General features: G+C 39.5%; 1 protein-coding gene across 1 annotated transcript in view; it reads right to left on the bottom strand.

The window, feature by feature from the left end:
* Nucleotides 1-2,840: 2,840 nt before the first annotated feature.
* The window catches only part of plekhg4 (pleckstrin homology domain containing, family G (with RhoGef domain) member 4), a gene marked incomplete at its 5' end in the record, with an annotated part of 47,689 nt that continues 23,224 nt past the window's right edge, over nt 2,841-27,305 (bottom strand). The window contains 14 exons of the mRNA XM_079469185.1: nt 2,841-3,810; nt 3,933-3,991; nt 4,409-4,605; nt 4,765-5,007; nt 5,379-5,495; nt 5,857-6,037; nt 6,152-6,322; nt 6,407-6,631; nt 6,734-6,823; nt 8,044-8,293; nt 9,714-10,633; nt 23,451-23,642; nt 23,899-24,021; nt 24,841-24,979. Of these exons, the coding sequence (XP_079325311.1) occupies nt 3,953-3,991; nt 4,409-4,605; nt 4,765-5,007; nt 5,379-5,495; nt 5,857-6,037; nt 6,152-6,322; nt 6,407-6,631; nt 6,734-6,823; nt 8,044-8,293; nt 9,714-10,633; nt 23,451-23,642; nt 23,899-24,021; nt 24,841-24,979 (2,887 nt within the window). The 3' untranslated portion in view covers nt 2,841-3,810; nt 3,933-3,952. The remainder of the gene's footprint in view (nt 3,811-3,932; nt 3,992-4,408; nt 4,606-4,764; nt 5,008-5,378; nt 5,496-5,856; nt 6,038-6,151; nt 6,323-6,406; nt 6,632-6,733; nt 6,824-8,043; nt 8,294-9,713; nt 10,634-23,450; nt 23,643-23,898; nt 24,022-24,840; nt 24,980-27,305) is intronic.

The raw sequence follows: 27,305 nt of genomic DNA on the forward strand, positions 1-27,305 counted from the left end.
GTATCTGCCATTGAGAATAAACTGCAGCAACGTGCCTGTGGAATTAAATAAAAAACACAGTGGCTAGACAGAGTCGCACTGGGAAAATGATTCAATTAGCAGATCATCATTATTTGTCCCATAGGAAGAATGAATGTAGATGACAAAAGTAAAGGTTCATGTGAAATCTGCGATAAAGAGTTTGAGAGTGTGAGAGACAACGTGATTGCATTAGTTCAATCGGAGAAAAGAGAAAGACGTTTTAGCCATCAGTTTCCCAATCCAAACTAAATGTTGTAAGTAACAAATCCATAACAAATGCTGAAAGTGTGAAAAAGATAACGGGACTTGAGAGCAAACAGATGAGGTGTTATCCTAAGCATCATTCACAGAGCAGAACAAAATCTACAGTGTGTGCCTCTAACAGTGAAGAGCAGGCAAAAGCTTACCGTCCAGTGTAGCCTCTCAACCACCTGATTCAGATGCAACAACAGCACTAGATGTAGGCTATATGAAGAGTGCATATGAGAACTTCTGGAGGCTATAAATGGCTCCCAAGATGAACATACTGCTGGTGTTCACCTCCCTTAGCGGTGTCAAGGACGGAACCCAAACAAATGCTTGAAGACCTTGTCAGATATAACAAAGACTATAATTACAGTCGTGTTGATTCAAAGTTGTCTCCATTACACCAGAAGAACCGAGGCAGTCGGCAAGCACTATTCACACAATACAAAGACTTGGACCATTTACAAAACAGAAAGAAGAACTCTGAGTCTGCCACCCGTGTGACAAAACAAACAGGACTAATGCAAGCCATGAACCATAAAGCGCTAACAAGTCACTGTAATAATCTGTAAATAGTGTTGGTAGGACACATGACAGGTATGATGCATATGCTGAAACACGGGTAGGTGAGAAATCCCGGAACAACACTGCAGCAAAAGTGATTGATGTACTGTATATCATGGTACTAAATGATTAACATATCGATATACTATGGCATTTACATTATACTTAAAGGTATTTAAAATAATGTACATCTTGTAAAATTTTACATTTTGTAGTACGTTTGTGTGTTTCTGGAAGCTGCTGGAGTCACGAGCAAGCAAGACCTGGTGGTGGATTTGTGGTAAAGGCCCAAAATCAACAGTATTCTTTACCTTTAATGTTGTTTACTCTGGGTTAATTTCCTACATGCTAAACAAATTAATTTGGGACAAATGGAAGAAAATCTGAAAAGGATTCTCTTGAAATATGTACATGTGCGTTTGTTTGGGCCAGGTTAAATTAGCTAATAATCAGATTCTGTTTTAAAACTCTCTCTCTCTCTCTCCCTCAAATACCCTTTATATGAAGCAATCTTGACATTTGGAAAAAATGATTTCCTCCATCATACATTAGTCTGCTGTAGTTTTGGCTGTAATATCTTTCAGATTGATGGTGAAAACAGTTGGGGGGGAGCAAGAGCAGCCACATGCAGCCTCTGATCAAAACTCATCTCATGATTCAGCCAATTACAACTCATTCATTTCATTCCTCTCATGGGTTTGTGGTTTTCATTTGTGTGTGCAGGAAACAAAGAATGCTGGAAAATTCTGTGGTATTGTGAATATGCTAAACAACTTATCTTCATTCATTTCTTCATGCCCAGATGTGGGTTTGGCATATGCATTGACGTTGAGATGATGTGAAATATATGTTTTTCTGACAGGGATATTTTTTCACTTCAGGGTCAGACTCAAGAGATTGAATTCTGACAATAGACAGTCCATTATGCGGAATTTTAACAGTTCGTGAACTGGCTTGAAGAACAATATCCTGATCATAAAGATTAAGGGACATTAATCTATTTTACCCACAGTATAGACCACTTTGCAAGATTAAAATCTTACACAAATCTGAACGATATTCTTTCAATATTTTGATTTGGTTATAAATGTTGTGCTGGTTGTATTTTGTTCAATCGTTTGTGAAAAAAACTGAAACAGGAAATTATTTTGGACCAGCATTGCTTGCGTTTTCCGAAGGGTTTAGCACACTTTACCATCTGCTAAGAGAAATGTTTTTAAAGACACAAACATCACAAAAAGAGTTTGAAATTACTGTCATGGGTAATGAAATATAGTTCCAGAAATACAGTTTACACAAACATTACAGTTTCATTCAAGTTAATGCACTACATTTACTTCAATATTTGTTGCTATTATGTTTTGTGTGGCCAAGTACAGTTGCTGTTCATACTGTAACTCTTACAAGGTATAGTACGGCCACAAAGAATGATGATTTTTTTATCACAAAATATGGACATAGAAGGTCAGCGATATGACACAAAAGAAGTATCCATACAATGGAAGTCAATGGGGACCAGTGGTGATTGGTTACCAACATTCTTCAGAATATATTCATTTGTGTTCGGCAGAAGAAAAAAGTCATACGGGTTGGACAGACATGAAGTGCAGTAAAAAAGAAAGCATTTCCATTTTTGGGTGAACTCTCCCTTTAAGCTTAACAGAATCAGCAAACGACATTATTGTTTCATTTGATTCAGCTCACACTGGCATTATCAAAGCAAACAGATCTACAGACAAACATTGCTTTTCTCTAAGGAGCATAGTTCCTCAGGCTAAACGGTAGAGTAAACTTCACAGAGCATCGTATCTCACCCTCCATGTGTTTCCAGGTATTTAGGTTAATACAGTTCTCACTCACGAGATACAAAGATAACAACAATGAATTATTTTATCTCAGTCAGTGCTGGGCTGAAACTGAATATCATCCTTCAGGGTGTGTGAGATATGCGTGTCTGTACTGTATGCCAAAAATCATTAAAGACAACAACGAAGAACAAAAACTCATTTCCGTTTTCAGTACAATCTGTCTTTATTACATTTTGTGTGAACTTTTTGGGGTGAAAAATAAAACACTCAAGTACACATTCATGCTCCAGCTAGAAGTGGAACCTGCAGCGTATTCATGTTGTTGTTTGTACACTTTCGATTTGTATTGGTGACGACGAATGGCACTTTAGTGATCCTCATACACGTATAAACTTAACACGGTCCTGTACCTCCTAAACGATACCTCCTCAAAGCACCACTGGTGCAACTATTTACAACAATATACATTTTTGTCTCGTTTTACTAATGAATGTAAAAAAAACTCTTTCCAAACAGGCAGCAGCAGTACCCAGCACCTAAGAGCAGCAAGGGCTGAGCTGGCCTTAGGTCAGTCATGGGATAGTTGACGCTGTGACCCCTGCTTATACAGGTACTCCACGGCATAACAGAAAACTGAAGTGACTGACCACAGGTCAGATTTAAAACAGGGCACAGTCTTTATGGAAATACTGTAAAGAACAGAGAAACTCAACTAACAGAAACCAACCCTCAAGTGGTCAGTTAACGAAGGCTTTAAACACGAAACTGATGCTCAAAAATGGAGGGCCTACGGTCTCAGAATCAAATCTATTGCAGTCTGCAGCAAAGTGGGCAAAAAGAAAAACAGTGGGAACTGCTTAACTAAAACGTATATCGTACGCTGCTACAGTCATTATTTACAGTTAATCATACAGCAAAGAACACTATTGCTCTAAACATTTGAAAAGAAGATAAATACAAGAATATTTATTCAGTTTTATAGATAATCTTTAAATTTATACGAAAGCGAAAAAGTGGCTTAAAAAAGAAAGAAACAGTGCTATTTCGAGCGCTTTATAAACTCAGTGTGACACGATATTTGCTGGCACTCAACAGGAACAATAAATAGTAGCTCTGTATTCCTCTTCGGCGTGGTAACGCGGCATTGTCATTCTCAAACCAGATATTAAACCTATGGAATGCAAGAATAACATGTTACATGGCATTCCAGCATCCTGGAATAAACAAGCATGATTGAATGATGATTAAACATGCACAAGCAGAGTGATGTCATGAAGCGAAAGCCAAACTTACTGCAGCAGTGGTTACTGAGCTCATACTATAGTAGAGGGACCTATCACCTGTGCTTCTCCCTGTGACAAAACGAGAGGGGTGCAGGGGTTACATCGCATGTTAAAATGGACATTTGCACAGCTGTTTGCATTGGTGCTAGTGCTAGCATTAGCAAGATGTTATGAAATGTTAATGGTCAGAGAGACACACTGATCAGTACATGCATTCATTTATGCATCTATGCAATAGCAGTTTTGTGGTTAGTTCTGTTACAGATGATCCACTCTCACTGGGTCTAATATTTCTTTAGCTTGATTGTTCTGGTATTTTGGAGAAAACAAACATGCTTACCGACCAAAATCAATCAATATTAATGGCATTAAAAGGCTGTCATAACCTTTTTTGTGTTTACAGTATTTGTATGTTAAAAGTTTCAAGTCACCTTCATTGTGGTTCGGTCGAGGTTATGCCAAGGCCTCATGTACTGCAATACTAACCGTTGAAATGTACTGGCTGTTGTAACAGGGTTTCTCTTGTGTGGGAGAGGTGATGGAGGAGTAACAGGAGGAGTCACATGGTGAGCTGGGCTCTTCGGACAGAGCCTCGGGCAGGTGACTGGAAACACATCCGCTGTCCGAGCCACTCGAGCCGCTACCAGACAGACAGTGAGACGACGAACCTGAGCTCTCTGTAGCTAAAGACAGACACAATACAGTTCAAACCCTCAACATCGCATGTAGTTTGATATCTGAAAACAGAACAGGCATTGTACTATTGAACCACATACAACAAAGAGACAAAAAAGTACAAGCACCATGTTTATATTATGTTAATAACACTTTCTGCTACGTACTCATAGAGGGCTGACTGCTGGTCTCATGCTCCAGTTCATCCTCCTCGATGCAGGGGCTGATAAGAGGTCTCTCTAACAGACTTTGGCTGTTGTACATGTGAAGATTCAATGGCCCCAGCAGCGTGGAGGAAGAGGGTCCGCCGGCTGCCGGGGTCCCGCTAACAGGAGCATTTACCGGCGCTCGTTTGAATGGGTTTGAGTGGTCAAACAGAGAGACAGCAATGGAGGCTCTTGTCCTAGCCCCTGTAATAAAGGGAAAAGAATGAAGCTAGGACACATTTTTGCTTTCATTTCTTCTTCAATTGATCTTAAAGTCTATTATAAGTTATATCAATAAACTCAAAGCTAAAGTGTGTCAAAAAATCCTTCAGTAAAGGATTCAGAGTCCCCCGACCAGCCAGATTCAGCAATATTGTCTCAACCAATAGAGTTTGCTCAAACAACAGCAAACAATGAGAATGTTCGGAAACTCCTTTTATAAATTCTGTTAGATGATGTTAGAAATGACACAATTTAGCTTTAAATTAGAGAAAAAACAAGACAGAATTCAGCAAACCAAACCAGCAAATCAACATTAGTTCATTAGTTGATCATGTTACAGTAAACAGGCTCACCTCTGCCTTTCATAATGTAATCGATGGCTCTGTCATTGATAGCAGCATCACTGGGTTTTATGTCCAGGTAGGGTTTATTGCCCACCCCCATAGAGACCATCTCTTGCATTCGAATTTCTGCATGCACACACACATTATATAAGGATTTAATTTTCTTTTATGTATTAACACACACACAAAAATGTTGACATTAAGATACTGACAGACATTAGAACGAGTGTAAAACTGGTTTCTTCACACGGATGAAAATAAATATGCAAAGCAAATAATATAAGAAGGTGCCTCTAATTTGCATCATTCACTCATGCCGAATCATGCCGAACTGAAGAAATATAATAGTTGTGTGACTTTGTTTAAAACAGCCTCTTATTAGCCTAGGGCTATAACTGTTTTCAAAACCGTGTAGATATATTTCTCTATCTCATTCACAGCAGCTTGTTCTAGTGTATTTAACATATTAATCGGAATTCTTTCTCACCTTTATTTCGTGTGGCCTGTTGCCATAGTATCCGTGCAATGTCCGAAGTCCATGCGTGTTTGATATCAGCGTTGCTTGCCTGCAGAATGTAGGACTGATTCTTGGATGTTCTCCTGCGGAACCAGATCTCAAACCTCAAAGCATTGTCACCCGATGTCTCTGTCATCCCTACATCAGGCGTCTACAGAGAGAATAGGAGTGTAAAAGACATATTATATAATATACCAATATATAATATGATCACTGTCGCATATTGAATGCTATAACAAACACACATTCAACTTTAGGAACTTACTTTAAAAGAATGTTTGTATATGTAAACATCCAGGCCACCCTCTATCCGTTTAGGTTTGCTGAACAGCACTAGGTCTTCAAACAGGAAAACGTGTCTTTGGCACTTCTTCCTGCCATACCAAATAGTGAACTCATCTTGACGAACCAACTGGCCTTGTTCTTTCAGATTCACCTGAGAGCACACAAGAGAATGTATCAGTATCCGAAAATGTGTAGAGGATCAGGCTTGCGTATCCACTGAATCGTTCACACTTACATCACAGTCTCTGATGGCATCCATGGCGAGCAGATCGTTCCCATGGCGAAGCTGGAATTTGACCATCTCAGCGGCGGCACGTAGGCACGATAGCTCCTGCTCCTGGACCTCACTCACTTCTTTGATCAAATCTTTGAGAAGCAAGGCGTACTTACTCATGCGCTGGATAGGCTTCAGGAGGTACGACGCCAGGTCCATCTTATCCCCCAACTCTAGCTGCTTATGCTGGAAAGACAACAATCCGCTGAGATCAATTATGTGGTGATGTAGATCAACAATATGCAGATGCTCTGTGTGATCTGCAGTAAGTATTATCCATTTGCTTACCCTGAAATAGCTGTTTCCATGGCTGGCCAAAAGCGCATCTGACTTTGGTTTGTTTTTGCTGTACAAGGCGTACAAGCTGAACTGGTCATGCTATGGGTTTAAATGGAAACAAAACCAATATGTCAGTGTTATCAACCACCTTTCTATATTAATATGCTGATGAACAACAACTCTTGTTGAAGGGAAATTTTACCAAATCATTTCCAGGTGCACTTTTGTTTGGAAAGGTTTAATGGCTTTGTAACGTGTTTTGGTTCATGTGGAGTGTGCCATATATTCAATGTTGGGCCAGTAATATGTCAAAATTGTTTCATCTTAGTTCATACTCTGCTGTAGGTCAAACAGCCGGCATCTGTGTGTATTTCTCACTCTCTCTCTCTCTCTCTCTCTCTCTCTCTCTCTCTCTCTCTCGTGAATTAATGTATTTGAAAGCGTCATAGGGTAAAGATCTTCATGTAAGCCAGCAATATGAGTTCACAACAACTAAGAAATAAAGCAGTGCAGGGCGGTGGTCCTTAACTTATTTGAAGACATACGAGCCTTTTGATTTATATACACATAGTGGTTAAAAGAGAGAATGGCCAACACATTTTGATTGGTTTTCCACTTCTGTTGAAAAACATAGACTTTTAAAAGGATAGTTCACCCCAAAATGCCCACCCATGTTTACTCACCCACTTGTTATTTTAGGACTGTATGATTTCTTTCTTCTGTCAAAAACAAAAGAAAATATTCTGAAGAAAGTTGGTAACCGAACAGCGCCGGCACCCATTCACATTTATTTTATGAAAACATAACCAATGCAAATGAATGGGTGCCAGTTAACAACATTCTTCAAAATGTTTTTTGTTTTCTGCAGAAGAAGAAAGTCATACAGGTTTGAAATGACAAGAAGTTGACTAAATGATGACAGCATTTTTATTTTTGGGTGAACGTTCACTTTAACCTCGGCTTCTAACATACAAATTGTGCCACATTTTGATTTCTAAAAACGATAAAATGTATAGCATTGCACTGTAAATAGGTTCGAATAGACAAATATGCAAAATGCCTAAAGGTAACAGTAATTTCAATAGTGCACTTCCAGTGAAAATGTTACTCAAGCTTTATTTGTAAGTCGCTTTGGATAAAAGTTAAATGTAAATGTCTAGCTATAAAATTTAATTTGAGATTAAGCAACTCTATTGGAACTGAAAATATCCAATGCGGAAGCAAACAAAAATCATACATCATTAGTCAGTTATTAAGTTAATAACCTTTCTGTGTTAATAAAAAAAGATGAGATATTAAGAATAAAGAGATTCTCGTACATGTCGAAGGAAGCAGTGTCCGACACGTAGTGGGTGGTTACAGCAGCTCTCCAGCTCTCTGAGGAAAAACTGGCTGTGGAAGTCCACCAGTTTCTCCAGGTTGCCGAAGATGACGCTGCGTTTTCCACGCAGGTCCTGTGGCAGATCAGCACGCTCCATCTCAGGGAAATAGTTGTCAATGATGTACCGCAGAGATCGCACATACTCCCGTTCCGTTGTCACCATCTCATCCACAATGTGACGTAGTTTACTGAAGGCCAGACACAGAGACACGAAAAGAGTTAACGTGTGATTTCATTTTATGAGATAAAGCTATTGGGCCAAATCTGAGTTGCAAAAAAGCCTTTTATATTACTAAAGTCCTCAATTATATCTGTAGAGAATATTGTTTAAAGGTCATAAGGTTTCTTATGGGACCTCTTAAGGAGCTACAGTATCATCATTGTAGGACAGAAAATGTCCACAATAACAAGTGTAAGTACTACACGAGTACTACGATTCACTTCAATGCACATGATAAATGAGTTTCAGTAAATTTGGGTCTAATAGCTTTGCCAGACGTTTTAAAGGACAGGTGGTTCACACACTTGGATGTTTACTCTCAACCACGATGCCATTACACAGATGCTTTCTCCTTGAAACACTCCACAACCAATCAAAGACTGGCTAAACAACAGCAACCTGCAGTCAGATTTACTGTTTTATTTACATGTCACAGAGACGGGGGTGATTTTTCAGAACATGTTTAGTACAAAAATGTTAAATGAGCTGCACACATTAACTTCTCACCAGTAAAGTGCTCATACTGTGCTCCAACTGAACAAAATGAGGATTACATGACTATTGTCCTGACATGAACCATAGACAGTATCATTATCAGTTTCTTCCTTAAATATTTACAATTACAGGACCACACAGGACCAAATGCCTTGTTTCTAAAAATCTGTATCAACATCTCCTCTATGCTAGATCTATCTACAAAACTTAACCTGAAGAATGTGTTTTGAGAGACACAGATGTACAGTAAAAACGCTTCTAAAGATCTATATAGTCACTTCATCCATCTCCTTTATGTGGAGGAGCAGAACAAAAAACGTTCCCCACGACTTCAAAGCCCAGCTGAGCAGCTCCCACCTGGGAAAGAAATCAGGCTCTTTCCCAGGGGGTTAAAAGGTGACCAGAAGGGTCCACAGCTGGAAAAGCCATCCACAGGGATTCAGAGAATTATGGGGGCTGTCATCGTCTAATATGAAACTAATAATCACACAATCCCCTTATAGTTGCTTTAGCACGCATGACAAAGTTCAACAGGGTATGTCTATGAAAAGTGTGGTTTTTTTGTGATCTTGTGCAACTTCTGAAATCTGGCCTTCTTGTACAGTATATATCTATTCTAAGCATGCAGCTGTCAAACCTGTCAGTATTCCTACTGTATTCTCCTGAGAGACAGGTTCAATATTTTTGTTTGTGTGTCTTGGCAGCACTGTTGCTCAAATTGTGTGTGTGTGCTCTTGTTACACACCATTTATACAGTGTCATATATAGTCTTATGTTTAATCCTTAATGCTTTTCTCAGTACGCTGATCTCACAGACCTCCACAGTCGATTGTATTCATGTTATAACAGGTGAGTGTGTGTTAATGCTTGCACGTGCACGCTGTGTGACCCACCTGCCCTTGTTGCGGGGTTCCGGAGCAGGACTCCCACTGTGGTGCAAATCAAGAGAAGACCACCCGTGCATGGGCGGCAGTCGTGGGCTGTACGGCCGATCGATCACCTCAGTGCTGCTCACCTCTAGACCCTTAATAAACACCCCTGTGTTCCCTCTCCGTGCAGGTTCACTTAGAGTTCTCTGACAGGTGCCGTAACGTGACACACTCTCACTACCGGCCGTATCAAAGCTTTGAGTCTTCCGCAGAACCCTGCGGTTTGGTTCTATAGACGAAAGGCTTGGGCTGATGGAGCATGAAGGTGCACACTCCTGCCCTTCAGGATGTGGTCGTTGTGCAGGGTCATCCGTTGAGACACTGCGTGTTAGCCTGTGGGATCTGACGGGTGTACTGTGGGGGATTCTGTGCTCAATGCTATAGGGACTTCCTTTGGAGGGTTGGATAGAAGAATCCCGGGCGTCCACACGGATGCCCGATGGGCTGCTGGGTGTTGAGGACGTGCTTGAGTGAGAGGAAAGTCTATCTCGTCCCCAAACTCCACCAAATACTTTCCGACACGAGAAGGAGATGCTGCTGCTGCGTTCTTGAACTTTGCCACTAACTTCCGAGTTTCGTCTGGAGGAGGATCTGGAGTCACTCTCACGGCGGGTTCGCAGCGCCGTCTCCAGCTTCTTCTCAAACATCTGTTTGGTCTCCTGACACTTGGACCAGGCAAACTTCCACTGCTTGAGTCCCTGGTCGCTCCTCAGCTCCTCTGCGAGGTCTTTCATCTCCTGAAAGCGTGCGTCTGGTATCGGTGGATGCTGACTGTTATAGGTCTCCAAGCATGTGATCACATTCTGGCATTTCTCAGTCGTGCCACAGTCCTCCATACTAACACATGCTAAATGACGCATTCCCTCTAGTGCCCATTCGTAAGCCTGAGAGAGAGAGAAATAGAGAGAGAGCACAAATGAGTCAGATGATGTAATGAAAGGGACTAAAGTGAAAAAAACAATCTGTGAGAAAGACATGAAAACAAGACTTTGTGTGTGGTAAACGGCACCTTCTGAGAAGAAAGCAATATAGAGAATGAAGGCAATATATTACAGTAAGACTTTTTTACGCGTTTACGAAAACTATGTTTTCAATGTGAATGAAAGAGCTGGAAAGAATAGAGAAAGGGATGGGGAAAGGATAGAGAGAGTGGGAAACCTCCAGCACCTTTTTATGGACAATAAAGAGGTTTTTAGTCAGGAGCTGGGAGGTCTGGGTAAGAGGGCTTTAACGTGCAGCTTAGCAGCAGGACAGACTATAGTTTCAGCTATGTGTGACAGAACACTGCCACAAAGACAAATGCCAACCTCTGTACTAACCAAAAAATGAAATGCCCCTTTCTAACTCTTTCTAAGCTCTTGTAGCCACACAGCCTCTGGGTTTTCGAAATTCTTCATGATTTTTGACAGGTTTGCATAATAAATAGTGAAATAAGTGGTTAAACCTCAGAGGAGATTCACACAAATCAAGTTCAACCCACCCATCCACACATATCAACGCTGGCTGCAAAAACAGGCCTGTGTTTAGACATTCCTGAGAAAGTAGCAAAAGTCCCATCTTATATCTATTTCTGTTCACAACCAAAACCTCTTTCTCCCCTCAACACTCTCTCTTTGCTGGAATTTTACATCGTGACATCCTTTGCCTTCTTATTCAGACTGACTCTTTCCTCACTCTCAGGTTAGGGTGACATGGAGACCACATGCCAATGTAAAAACCTCTAGCACCCAGATACTAAAGATTCCCGCGAGAGTCAGAGGTCAGCAGTCCACACTAACAATACAAATTGCCAAAAAGTGACAGAGCAATGGAGAACAGAAAGAGAGAGAGAGACCCACAAAGAAGACAGAAAACATGCAAATGCCATGTAATGAAAATAAGGAATTAATGAAAATATTTTGTTTGTAATAACAAATCATTTTCTGTGGTTATTGACAGCATGCTATAAACGCAAAACTCTTTAATCCAGAATAAATTGACCAATTAAATTGCTTTGCATCACAGGTGCCGTCACATATCCCTGATTCTCCATCAACATTCCTGTTCTGCCAAACTCATTCTTAACTGCCATGTTTGTTCTTAAATTCTTATTTAAGAAAAAAGTTAGGAATGTTATGTATTCCTGAAACAAAGTTCTTAAAAAAGTTCTCAAGATTGATCTTTGTAAAAAATTCCAAATTCTCTAAACAAAAGCTGTCATAAATATCTTAAAATTACGACAGCCTCATAGTTGTAGTAAATATCAAAAGGAATTATTCAACTTTTTACATTATTAAGGGATAAAGTGACTAAAAACAGAGAGGGTCATAAGTATTTTACTCTTTTAACGCTTGCTAACATGCGATCGTAAATGCCGTTCAACACATTGCATGCTAATATATATAGGCTATATAAGAATGCGATGTGCTTGTTACAAAGTTTGTTAGATAAACATATACAGTTACCACTTGAGCAAGCGAGTGTAATCATATTATTTTATTCTTACAACAAAAGTTAAGATGTTCTTCGGAAAATATTTGAGAACAATTTAAGGAATGTTTGAGAATCGCACTTACAAACATTCTTTGAACTTCCAATAATTTATCTTAAGAACAATCTTATGTTCCGTCTTAAGAACGTTTACCAGGTTTCGTGAACCTGGCCCCAGATGTGTAAAACAGACACGGGAAGCACAAATATAAAGCGCTCTGTTCCTGTTATAAAACAGCATCCACCGTTTTTGGCGCTAAACTCATCCACAGGTTCTGCAGAGGACCACAGGCCAATCCAGTTCTCAGATTGCCCCCCTCGGTGAAAATAATAACCCCCTTTAGTGGAAGAAAGCAAACACTTTGATCTATAGCTCAATATAGTTCCACACTCTATCTGATGATACCCACAATACTGTGGGCAGGGGATGACATCATCGTTTGGTTGGTTAGCGTGTAAGACTCTTTGAAGTGTGAATGGTGTGTGTGTGGTAGGCCTCTGATTGGTGAGAGCAGAATTAGTTTGCCCGAGGGAAGGCCCCACACTATTCATCCCCGCACAAAGAGCTAGAGAAACAGAGCGCAATAGAGAGGGAGAGAGTCTGATGTGCTAAAACAGAATAGCGGGAGACAGATTTGGAATGAGCTTTTGTACACTCCCATAAATGAATCTCTTAGCAGTTTAAGCGGGTCAAGAGGAGCGTTTTAAACTTGAAAGGAACCGTCTTTTATTATTTCCTCTAATACAAAACCAGCAAAAGGGGTAAAGGTTTTCATGACATCAGCCAGTTTCTGATCTCATGTCTAAGCGATGCCAAGAATTTTTTTGCTGTGAGCCTGGTATGACCCGCACTGAGATTTAGAAGGCACAGGCTTAAGATTCCTGACAGAGTTGAACTCACAGTAGCACTCTACAGGCAGGCCTGTTTAACGTAAACTTACAATTGAAAGAAATGATTGAAACACAGCACTGCGGCCACACATTATTGCTAATCGATGTTCATTTCTACAATGATGTGAAGGACTGAGATAACAATAGTTAATAGACATAATAAGTTGATCTGGGTGAGCACCTATAAAGTCAGCAGGAAATGAAAGCGAGCGAGCGAGCGAGACCCTTTAAATGAAGACACCCTGCTGAGTGTCGGAAGACCAACCACAGACAAGTACCTTAGAAAAAATCCTCTTAAATCCCTCTCAACAGTAGCTAAACCGTTTACTGTTGCTATGCTATTCAAAAAGGACAGAGAAACCGCTTATGACCAAACTCCCAAAAATATATTTTTCAACTTTGTGACAACAAACCAGGCCCCATCGGCTATCTTATCCTCCATTTGATTCCGACCTAAAGAAATGCAAATAAAAAGAAGGAATAATAAAGCTAGAGAGAGATGGCACCTGTATGATAACTAGCCCATTGTGATTTGGACTGACTCAATCTAATGCAATTTAATGTAATATAATGGTGCATCACATTCACTAATCCTGACGGCCAATAAAAGTCATTAATCTTACACCGATCAATTAATGCGGGTGTATGATAGATGAGGAACGCATAAGAAGAGTGCAATTCTGCTCCTTTTTGTTCTTTTGTTGTGCGTCTCAGCAGTGACGCATACGAGTATGCGCGTTTCTGCTGCGGGGGGAACGTCTCCGTGTTTCCTAAAAAGACTCATGAATGTCAAAGCCTGAGCGATCCGTCTGAAGAAAGAAGAGTTCAGCGATGGCATGCAAACACAAACGAGGGTGGAACAGCATGGCTCATAGTCTTCTCTCTGGTCTAAAATAGAATGTGTGCTTTATAAGAAATCAAACACATGTTGCATATGTAGAGCACTGGGAAGCAGACGCACGGCAGCTGCTCCAGACGGAAGGAGATCATGAACTCTTAATGCAAACTGAACGTCTGTCTGGAGTGCTGGGCTTTTGCGAGCTTTCCATTTCCTCTCTGGTTTAACTCTAGTTCAGGAAAAGAAAAGAGTGCGGACACGCTTTTGAGCTGGTTTGTTTGATACTTCAAACGGCATTAGATGTACGTCTATACAGAACAGATGTGGAACAAACCATTGTGCTGCACAGTGGAGGGACTGTTTTTAATATAGTGGAGGTTTGCTGGCTTTATCAGGGGTAATGACGGGTTGGAAAATGAAGCTGAGAGGACTGGGGGCTGATGTGTTTTTTTGCCCTGGCCTGGTTGGCAGCGTGCTTAGGTGAGGGCTGTAAAATAGTCACCGTCTGCCCATTAGTCCAACTTTATAAGGCGAACAGGAAATCATTTTGCTTAGCAGGGGTGCGGGTCTACAGCGTAAGTGAACACAGGCAGTTGTGTCTTTATGCTTCCATAGATCCAGACAGTTCTACATGAAAATGATCTGCATTTTGAACTAAAAGAGGAACTTGTTACTAGTTACAGTACTCAGCAGTTATTACGATGATCCATGTCCAATTATGTGGAGTTTTATAACATTCAGGCCAACCAGCTTGTTCATAGAAGTAAATAAGACCCCAGAAAGTACTTAACTTAAAAGGTTTGAAAACAAGAAGTCCATGGTAGCAAGTGGGCACAAAAATCACAGGGGTGTGTTGTGTGTTCTGTCTGAGTGAGTGTAATTTGATTGAACTGCACCCTGGAGGGGGCTGGGAAGACACAATCTGCAGAGCAAGCCAATCAGACTGCATTACAACTATCAGAGTGGCATTAATCACAACCAATCACAATACTGATCAGAGTGAGTGGCTACTTAAATGCCCCGCACACACCCACACAGCCCTGCAAAAGGATATTAGGTCATGCAAACACGGGCATACCCTAAGGGAATACACATTATCCAACGCAGGAAGACAAATGAAAATCCTCAAATCAGACCAAAAGCTTTAATTCAAAGAAAATTGCCGTTACATTTAAAATATAATTACCGGGACTCAACCCCAAAATAAGATTCTGTCTTAATTTACTCAGCATCAAGATGTTCAAATGAATATACATTTCTTTGTTCTGTCGAACACAAAAGAAGATATTTTGAAGAATGTAGGAAATCAAAGAGTCCTGGGGCACTGTTTTTTCCTACTATAGTAGTCAATTGGTTCTACAAGCATTCGTCCAAATATGTTTCTCTGTGTTCATCAGAACAAAGGCATTTATACAGATTTGGAAAAACTTGAGGGTGAATACATGATGACACAGTTTTATCTGTGGGCAAACTATTAATTGACTTTGAATTAATAAGTTAAATTTAGCTTACACAGAATTCAACTGTAAGCCTATTTCTTGTTTTGGACAAAAATCTAAATAAAGAAAAAAAGTATATATTCTTTAAATATATGTTACATAAGTTAATAAAATGTAATTAAACTTTCGTGAGTTTTGTTTGTGTTTCTTTCTTTTCTTTTGTGTTTCGACCCATAAGTAAAAACACAATTTCTAAACTCTTCTTGAGTGCTAAAGAGTTTTTACAGCCAGCACATGCTATCCAGGTGGCTAATGAGTGCAAGGTGCAAACTCACTAGCGATTAGTCAACAACATGTCATTACAAGCTGTAAGAAGAAAAGTGACTGTCAGTCTTCCTCCCATTCATCGCCCAGTTCTGTAAGAACATCATGGGAGGTCAAGCATCGCACACATAAGTTTATCATCTTTCGTTCTTGTCGCTGAACAAGTGTGGAGGTCGGAGTTTCGTGTCCACAGGTGCTAACCCCAGGTTCTGCCCTAACAGAGCAGGACACAAGGACTCAGAGACAGGAGGCCAGGGTCAAAGCTCTACAAAAGACAGACACACCTAATTAACAGAGCATAGGCAAGTTTTGTCCTTCTAAACGCTGTCTCCTGTTGTCCATTGGGGGTTCGGAGGGTAATGAGGAGTAGAAAAGGGGAGTTAGGGTCCTGTGTTTTTGGAGGGAACTGTCCAGAGATGGTACAACATTTTGGGGAGGGGGAACATACCTCAAGCCCAGTCAAGCAGCAGCAGTAGTAGTGGTCTCGAAATGTTATTAGAGAGCGAATAATGATAAGAAGAAACGTGAGACGTTGACTGCAAGTAAAGCCAGGAATGCACACACACACACACAAAGCATTAAATGCGACACACACATTCATCAAGGTGGGCATATGCTGGAAATAATCAGACAATAAGGGATTCCCCTACGATTTCTATCTACATTCTCAAAACACAAAATAAGATACTTTGAAGAATGTTGTTAACTGGAAGCCCGTTGACTTGGTTTTGTGTCCATACAATAGAAGTGAATGGTTGCCAGTGCTGTTCAGTTATCAACTTTTTTTTTTAAATATCTTCTTTTGGGTTCTGCAAACGAAAGTCATACAGGTTAAAGGAAAGTCTTCAAAGGGGGAGTGCATGATGACAGAATTTTCATTTATGGGTTAACAATCCCTTTAAAAACAGCAAAGCTGTAAGCCATTTAATAGCTACTAAAAGCCAGCTGAGCTCAAGAAAATAAGCTCTGTATAAAAACCTAATGAAAATAAAGGTGTAAGCTTTTTATTTACACTTTGACAATACCATCCATACCGATGCAAATCTTTTCGAAGTTTGCAATAACAGGACGAAAGACTAATGCGAAATTGGTGCGTTTCAATCAAGTTCCTCGAGCGGATCACAGTGGTATTGGTAACCTAGTAACTAGGGCTGGGCAAAAAAATATATTTATCGTTTTTTAAAATGCGGTCAATCAAATATCGATTCTCAAAAGCCTTGAAAAGATATTTTATTTCATATTTCTGCAAGCACTGTACATTCATTAACGTGAATGTTATTGCTACTACTATCGGGTGTCGTCGAATTTAACATCACATTCACATAAAAGGCAGAGGTTCATATGATAGCAGCCTCTCTTTATAACTAAATTGTGTTTGTTAGACTGTATCTTACATGGAAAATAACCTGTTCTGTTTCAATATACTTAAGTGTGTTCTTCATTTAATTATTTCATTCTCGTTGTAATCTGATATTTATTGATCTTTTATTAGAAATATCTATGGGATTTGTATTAAATCTATAATCGTTGACTTGAATCGAGAATTTAATCGAATCGAGAGCTTGTGAATCGGAATCGAATCGGAACATCAGAATCGATATCAAGCCCTACTAGTTACCAACAGTAAATAAAAAGAACAGTTACAGCCGTTTCGTCTCGTGGCTTTAATGTTCGCTACGTCAGAATTTGCCTCTCCCATTCCTCCTAAAAAAAAAGGCAAGCGTTAAAACCTTTTGGCAAATGTTTTTATTTCGGAATTTGGCATTTCCATCACTCGTTTTTGATGCTGGAATTTCCAAATGCGCTGCAAACCGGGGTAATGGAAACCCGGCTAATAACAAAAGATTGCAGATGGCAACTGCACCACAGACAAAATAACAGAAATATTTTTTATTTCAAATGCTGTCTTGCACGTATATCGATACACGTATAACAACATGCACCCATGAACGTGGCCAATATGTAAATAGAATAGAGAATCTGTATAATCTGTGTAAATTGTTTGGTCACCAAAACAATAAAATGCATTAAGAGTTACGGGTAATATAGATATTTGTGTTCATCTTAATTTTTAAAGGGAAAGTACATGATACCGATCTCTCACAGTATCAAATGACATGACAGGATGCCTTACAAAACCTTACTGACACGCAACAGCAGAAAAGTCCTTTGGGCTGGAAAAGGAGTAAGGAAACAGTGACATTACGATCACTGATGTCATCCACAGACTACAGAAGTAAAACCATGTGAATGACAGAATATTAGCCTGTGTGTAGATCATCACTCATATGAACGTGCTCCTGGGGCAAAGCCGTAAAAGAATCCACTTCCATAATGATCTGACTAACAAGGTGTGAAGTTACACAGAGATAATAGAAGGCATAAACCCCCTGATGAGACCCATTTGCCCAGGGCAGCAAAGTCCGATGTAAGCTGTGTGAAAAATGCAGGGCACTACCGCATGCAGAGAGGAAACTCTATTAAACACTGTAGTTCACACACCTACAGCAACACACTTTACCAACCGTACCCTGATTAAACAAGGGACTGAAGAGAGATAGTAAAGAGAGAGAGAGAGAAAGAGGGGGTGGAGAGTAGAAAGAGTAGAAACTCTCAATGGAATCAAAAAGCTCCATTCAAAGGGTTTTAAAGAATGTTCAATTGAGTTCTTAACCTTATCACAATCATACACATATGCATTTAAGAAACAGCACAGAGAAAGACCTGTAACACTAACACTGTCAACAACAAACATAACACTTGTGTCAAAGCATCATAATTCAAAAACTTCCTGCACGCAACACAAAAGTATTTAAGATTAGACAAACTCTTCTGTTCTATCATCCCAAAGCTCGGCAAACTCCTACCTCTTCATGGATATATCCGTTTTCCTGCTCGGCTAAGACGCCGGTGGTCCCGTGACCAGAGCACGGAGCGGCGGCAGTCATCTTTTCTCTCTCTCTCCGACTGACAAAGTAACTGAGGGAGAGAGAGCAAGTGGCGCCCACTCTTCTCCTCTCCCCACCTCCCTGCTATTCACAGGCAAATGCAAGTCTAAATACCAGATGGGTCTGCCCCAGCAACTTCACTAGAGGGGACGGAGGGGGTCGAAGCCGGAGAGAGAAGGGGGATGGGACAGGAGGGTGTCTGTCAACAACACTACAAAGAACCTCACTAGAGAGGGCAAAGGAAAGAGGGGAGCACGGGAGACCAAAACTTGGCACAGTGGTGCTAACTGGACCGTGTGAACCCGCATGAGTGAAAAATCCAGAGGAGATGGAATAGGTAAAATTGTGCTAGGCAAAGCAGATGTGATGATATACACGGATGGGATGCATACTTGCTTGCTCTATGACAAAACTGCAGGAAATGATGTATTAAAGGGTCAATATTCAGAATTCAATAGTACACAGAAGTGTATTATTAGCATATACATTTTTCTGTGTAGTTGAGCCAGTTGTTATGTTGCTGACATTCAGTTAGAATGAGATTAAAGAGAGAACAGCAGAAGGCGTGTGGCGAAAGAGTTTGTTCCTTGGAGACATGAAAGTATCAATAGCACGATCAATACTCAATCGCTCACAGTATGTTGCGTGCACAATACTAATACACCAACTGCTGCATATGTCAGGGCTTTATGAATAAACATTTGAATAAAACTCAAATTAGCATTCAATGCTTTTATTAGTCTTCAGTCATATAACAGAAACTGACAGTATTTGTATGGATCTTTTTATAAACAGGAAAACATGTCTTGGTCATTAACTCACTGTAAACTGAAATGAATACAATTCTATTCACTTATTACTTTTGCCAATTTGGCATTATGACATTAAATAAATGATAGTTAAGGATATTTTCTACAATTCTCATTTTACAAGTACTATTAAATGAACATAATAAAAGAGACGTACAATTCATTTCACAGAAAAAATATACACCCTTTTAAACACTATTATAATACCACTGGTATTTAATAATATAAATGATCTAGATACGGAAATAAAAACTGGGAAATGTTGATCTATAATCAAGCAAGAAAAAGCAACAACAACAACAACAACAAAACACTGCATTGCCCCTAAAAACTGATTTCTTGTCCTTTATGGAAAACACACAATGTTGCACAAATATATAAATTAAAATGATCGATTTTTTAGTTGGTGCAATGTAACCGAGCCATGTTTTCGTGCGATTCATCCATTCATCCACAGAGGGAGACGTATACATCTGCTAATCCTCTTGCTCAGAGGTCTATAGAGTGTTAACTCTGTTCTTTACTAAAGGGCTGTCTTATTATCATTATAATGATGCATTATAATGAAACACAGAGAAGCCATTTCCCTTGCCTTTCAATGTGTGGTGCTACTGTATGTGTTTTGTCCTGAAACCATAAAGGACAAATGAGGAAAGTTACCTCCTACATACAGAGGTAATTGAGAAAGAAAAGATGTTTGGCATATCTGTCTTGATGAAATCAACTAAACCCACATTAACTGCGAGCTGTAAAGTTGAAACCTTATTATTACACCTTCTCTGTGGGCATGTAGTCCGACTGTCACTTCACCCTCTTTCTTTCATCAAACGACAGGAATCATTCCAGTGACTCCCCTCTCTCTCTCTCTCTCTCTCTCTCTCTCTCTCTCTCTCTCTACAGTTTTACACACACAGACCATCTGGAGCAGAAACGATTCACACTTCGGCCTCTACTGTCTCCTGTGCCCCGGGGCACAAGCTCACAGCTCGCCTGTCACCTTCTGCACCGCTGGCTGCTGTGATTGCCTGCAGGGCTCTGATCCAGACAATAGATTGTCAATATTATGTTTGTCACCCAATGTGTGTCAGTGAGCTCATAGAGGGCTCGGTAAGGTCAGAGTGAATTAATTCATTTTTCACATTCACTTCTGCTGTTTGTTTGGAGTGAAACCTATATAGGTCACACATAAGTGAAATTTCTTTCAATTTACATTATTTGGGCATTCTTCCTTTGAAAGAACCACAGAAAGGAAGGGTCAGGAAAACATCTGAAGACAAAGATCAGAATGCCTTAAAGGAGCAATGTGGAGATTTTAGTGGCATCTAGCGGTGAGGTTGTGAATTGAAATCATAGAACGTCCGATAGTTCAAAACATTGCACTGAAGCCCATACATTTCAGTGTCTCCCAAATGGATTTAATAACTGAAATAACTGCATGTTTTTACATCTTAACGATTTGGCAGTTGAAATTAAATGTTAAAATTAAACACAAAGTCTGATCTTATAGTCACATTACTCCCAAGATAAAATGCTGCATACAGTAGAGGCCGATGTGTGAATCGTTTCTGCTCCAGATGGTCTGTGTGTGTAAAACTGTAGAGAAAGAGAGAGAGAGAGAGAGAGGGGAGTCACTGGAATGATTCCTGTCGTTTGATGAAAGAAAGAGGGTGAAGTGACAGTCGGACTACATGCCCACAGAGAAGGTGTAATAATAAGGTTTCAAATGTAGTCAGTAATCTGTGTGCACAATGTGCTAATATTGAGCAAAATGTTTGCAAATACAGTTGCAGTTATCTGTCCCGCTAAAATAAATAGCCTGACAGCGCGGATTTGTTTGGAACTAATGAGTGCTTCATGAACAACGTGACCACACGTGTCGTAACTCTCATATTCAACGGCTCTGGGTTTATCCTAAAGCAACTAAACACACCAACTTCCCTGGGATGAAAAAATGTATTTTCATCCCAGGGAAATTTTTTAAGTTTTAAAATAAGACTACATGTATAATGAAAAATGTGTTACTGTAAATTTTTTCCATCATTTATGTAAGTTGTGTATAGTTGTCCCGCCTATCATAGCTTCAGAATGAAAGTCTCCTCTCCTGTAGGTTTAATAGGCCCGCAGTGTATCGTTACTTCCACTAGGGCCTCAGAATGGAGTTTTCCAAGTTTATTGCACAGCTGCCACAAATACGGCTAGATGACAAGTCGCTAACAACAAGATCAAAAGCGAGATAAAGGATTTAAATTCTTTGTTGAACAGTACCTGTTTGATTATGAAGGTAAGTGTTCTAGTAGCGAAGGTGCTAGGATAAGTACTCGACTAAGTGTTCTGTCAGTCAATAACGTTACAAAGTATTAACATGCCTGATACTTAACACAATAATAACCTTACCGATGTCTTGACAACTCGTATTTTCAGTCATTGTTGTTAAATTCTAGTTCGACGGCAAAACAGAAGTAGTTCTTCTTTTTTTTCCCGAAACGGAAGATATGATACACTGCTTTGCGAAAAGGCGAAAGTTAAATGACGTCATTGTGAAAAGGGCCAATTCAGCCTCAGCTGTCATATCACACGTTGTCTTGGATGACCACAATCAACCCCACCCAGGCTGGACCGGTTGCTAGGTAACATGCTTAAACAGCCATCGTCTAAATCTGGGATGGGCCAGTCTGTCATCAAAGACAAATCAAACCCTAGAGCCCTGGATGTGGAGACTTGCAACAAACACACAAAACCAAAGCAGAGGCTCTGGACTGTCAATGGTCATTCGTGTGTAACACACATATGCACGCGCATTCACACGATTATATTCACACAATGCTCAAACAAGTCTGATATACTTATACAGTGTGATTCAATTCAAACATAAGGTGAAAAGCATAAGTACAGTAAAGCACAGCACAGCTGGTGTGGTAATTCAATGATATGCGTGTGTTAATAAAAATAAGCGAGTAAGCAAGTAAAACGATGCCAGTGAGTTCCACAAGTGTCAATGTGCTGAAAACATCTTAACAAAACAACACAAAGACTCTGCAGTGCTGCATGCCACTGATCTCAGACCTGTGAAGACAGCCTCAGGAATTAAGAGTTGAGTATGACACTGCAGCTGTCTGTAAACTAAATCAGCTTTACTTTATTCCCTGCCCTGTTGTTACTAGTTACAAAACACAAAATCTGTCACGCGGATGACATTTGTGAATATGCCAACAGATGGCAGGAGAGGTTTAGATGAGGTCGCCATGCCAACAGGGCAAGGAGATTGTGTATGGATGTTATGACGAGTCAGGAAAAAGGACTATGATTATGCTAATGATAAAATCGAGTAGTGGTCAGCCAACAAGACCATCTGTTCCTGCTGGGAAGAGGGAGGGGGCACTGAAGACTAAAGCATGCATCACTGATCCAGTGCCACTATAGAGAATCACAAGGAGTTTTTCATGATGGTCTGATCCCAGAGACAATTGTGTGTGTGTGTTTGTGTGTTTGTTTGCCTGACATCACTGCTTGTCAGACATTTCCATAATAGATGGTGCCAAAGAATCACGGCATTCTTCTCTGAAGAGGCGACTAGTCACCTGTCAAAAAGCCTGATGGAAATCTAACAATAGAATACTTGATACACCTCATAGGAAATACTATATATTTTAACCCATGTGTCAAAGATATAACAATGTGAAAGTATGAAAATGTAGACTTCTATTCATAGAGGTATTGTATTCATAGACACTTGCCTTGAATTGGTCTCGGCTTCTTTGTCTTCTAACTTAAAACTCCATAAAAATATTTATTGTATATACACACTTATATACACATTGGATTTCTATTCATTTACATACATTTTGTTATTTGCACGTCTGGTTCGATGCTAACTGTTTTTTATTGGCTATATACAGGTGAATCTAATCTTAGAAAAAAACAGAACAACCAGTGGAGATTATGAGCAGTTGCACATATGATATTCTGATATTATGATCACTCACCTTATCAAAGAACTCGTAGAGTCGAACAGTCTTGTAGATTTTTTCCTTTGTGTCTTCCACTCGCTGGGAGAAACTGTGCAGGTGGACCCAGAAAGAACGTACCTTCACCTCGTACACCTGGAGCTCTGCCGAGGAGATGTCTTCCCATTTCTCTAAACGCTTAAGCAGAGCTTCACCGCTCTTACAGTGCTCCTAAACACACACACACACACCCAGTATGACACAGTGAAACGGTATGAATAAGGTGACTAGATTTAAACAGTCACAAACACCCTGAAGCTTGTGTTGACACAATTAAGCAAATGTTTGACTGCTGTGGTAAGATTTTTCCTTAAGATCTCACACTGGATACAAACAGGTACTTGTTAAGAAAATACAAGAACTATGCAGGCTTGCTGGCGAGGGGAAAAGGTGCGGTGTGAAGTGTGTTTAATAAGACTTGACGTACGTATGCGGCCGTGTAAAAATCTCTGAAAACAGTCTGTTTATGATGTAGCTGCTCCAAGGAATCTTCCAGTTCACCGAGTGTCTTCAGACGGGACTCGCCTACCACCTCTATCCACTGACTCACCTTAGAGATAACACAACACACACAAACACATCAGATTTGGCCTAAATGACTCAATGTACATGAATTCAAACATGATGCATGTGTAGTTGTGACTGATTTTGACTCCGTTACATTGTGTTCTGTGTGGCAGTAAAGTTTGTTCAGCAATTTCCACTATGTTCATGCCAATATTTTTTTCACTTTCTGCCTGCTGGGCACAATCAGTCATTGAAACAATGAGATGAAGTCAACAAGAGAGTGTGTGTGTTTATCTTAGCCAGGATGTTTATGAGAGTTTGTAGCATTTTAGCCAGTACTCTCTATTTGTATTGTGTTATAGGCAATTAAGAAAAAATGTAGGAAAAACTATTGCTATAAATAACCACAAATGAACTTAAAAGACATAAACTGAGCACATGTGCAGTCATGGTAAGACAAAGACGAATTCTAAAAATGCTTAATAAGCTTATTGAGAAAGTTGCATTACAAATGATATTATCAGCTTAACAATTTGAGTAAAGTCAAAACAGATTTGGAGATATTTACAGGATTTAGTATTTGTTTTGTCCCCTTTCTGCTTCTATGAGTGCATGCAAGCAAGCTGGCATGAGAAATGAAGAAACTATCCATGCTCGGTGGATGAGACAATATTTCTTTGTGTTTCGGGTTAAGATTTATCTAGCTATTAAGGAATGTGACCACATTGTTTAATAGCTAGATAAATCTTAACCCGAAACATTAAGAAATATTGTCTCATCCACCGAGCATGGATAGTACGTTGTTATTATCACCAGTTACAAAGAGAATTTAGAACAACAAGTACGAAGCTTCAGTCCTCACCTCTGTGAATCCCTCCTCCAGAACCTTAAACTCCATGATGAATTCCAGTTCCTGTGTGCATTTGTTGGACAGCATCACCAGCCTGTGAACCAACTCGTCCACTTGGTTATACAGATGTCCTGCATTCTCAATGGCATCTCTACAACACAAACATAGAGGGTGTCTTTAGTAGGCGTATTAAATATAAGAACTGTCCAGATATTGACCTGAGATTGATAGTAGTCCTTGAGAGGAACCGAATGAAAACACTGAATGCGGGTCTGTGATCTCACTGGCTGAGACGGTCTAACAGACCACATTGATTGGATGAGGCATTCAAAGATTGAATGCTGTACTGCTGCCATGTGTGTGCATGTGTTGTGTGTGAGAGAGGGAATACAAAGACTAAAAGAGAAATATTGAGTAAAACTTGACTGTGGACTGTGAGTGCATGTCTACACTATGTCTGGGAATTTCTTAATTTTATGGATGTACATTTGCGAGATGTGACTTTTGAAGGCATGTGTAAATGTCAAAGGCATTGTATAAAGCCACAGTGGTTGATGTCTACTGGATGACTTCATCTCTGCTGTAGCTCACTTACACAATACTGTATTGTGCTCTAGTCAAACATTCATACAACGTTTCCCCTCAATGATATCGCAACTCAGTCAAACAGTTATTCAATCTAAGCATATGCTTATCCACTCGCACATCACTCGCAACATGAATGTCAATATTAACATCCACACTTCAAATGTTTGATAAGATATTTGGCAGTCAAAACAGGAATGTGGCCCTGATCAGATAAACATGATTTTAGACTATTTTGAGTAGTACAGATTACTTTAATGGCACAGTCTTCAGAGTTAGCAAGGGTTCTGCTGAAGGTTTAGAGCTGCACAATGAGCGGCACAAGAGGCTAATCCCTGACCCCGGAGTCAGTTTGAGACCCACCAATTATTCACAGTACACACCCAAAGCAAACACTGCCTTTCACAGTATGCAGGCCATATCAAAGACATTCCAGAGAATGACAAAAAAGAGGGAACGATAAGACTCAAAGATGGATGTATAAAAAATCAAAAGGCCTCAGTGCCAGATCAATAAAGCATTTAGTCATAGTGCTGGTGCTTGTTAAAATTAAAGTTTTATTATAGCTGAATTATTTCTTTTTACTCCAAATCTGTCTCAAAATATATATACTGTACATTAGGTCTGCTCGATTATGACAAAAAACAATGGCAATTATTTTGGCAAATATTGAGATCCCGATTATTTAACACGATTACTCATTAACCCTTAAAACAACATAGTTCTGGAAGAACATCTATACATTTTTTATTGAATAAGCATACCAGAAAAGTTTAAAAGTTAAAGAATCGTTTACTAGTTTAAAGAAGGATTGGTACATGATTTTCAGGGGGGAAAAAAGAGAACTAATGGTTGTTATCTGCATACAATGTTTTCAAATAAAAGCAGTTGTCAACTTTTTGCCTTTTGGTACAGTCTCAGAAAATGTTATATTAATATTTAGATACTGTATACCGGTCAATATATCGATTATCAGCTTCCAGTGTGAAATAATGATCAGTTATCGGTATCGGTCAAAATTTACATATCGGTGCATCCCTAATATGTATTAATGCAATGCATCTTACAAACACTAGTGAAGTCATTCATATGTATTACTATGATATTTTACAATCACTGGCTATAATCATTCACATGTATTACTAAATATTATTGTACAAACCCTAGTGAAAATCATCATTCACATGTATAACTAAATAACCTTTCACAAACACTGGTGAAATGAATTAATATGCATGCGAAAAAGCCTCTTATAAGCACTAATGCACTATCGAGGCAACATATTTCAAGTACAGTTGATTGAAGATTTCAGTTTAGTTGATGAGAGGTAATTTCACTGGAAAAAGGACCTGCACCCACACTTCCGTTTACTTTTGTAATACATCTGTTGTTGTGTAGGAAAATGTAGTTTTAAAAAGTTTTTTAGTAGTTTTAGTTTTAAAGAAAACTTACAAAGAAAGCAAATAATTTGACAATTGGGACCCTGAATAAGGAATCTGTCAAAATGTCTGGTAGCTTAAAAATGATCAAGGCCATGCAAGAGATTCCCAAAAATAACTATATTCATGGTGTTTATTTATCTGTAAAAGATCATTTAGCACTACATTTAGTAACTACATTAGTTATGTAAAACTATTGGGCCAAATAAGCAAAATCACATCTAGTGAGTTAAAGGGAACTCTGTTTGGCACATTTTCAAATACTTGTAAATAAATGGTTCTTTGTTTCCTGTTTATGTAAACTTCAAAAAACAGCAGGTTGTCAAAAGCACTGGTAATAGCGCCATCATTTCAGTCAGTGAAAAGGGAAGAGGTCATAGTTCATCTTTAGGATCCAAAGGAAGTGATAAGACGACAAAGTCTAGACTGATAGATGTTATGTGTCAAAACGTC

This window comes from Barbatula barbatula (genome assembly GCF_947034865.1).
Source record: "Barbatula barbatula genome assembly, chromosome: 1".
NCBI classification, from domain to species: domain Eukaryota; kingdom Metazoa; phylum Chordata; class Actinopteri; order Cypriniformes; family Nemacheilidae; genus Barbatula; species Barbatula barbatula.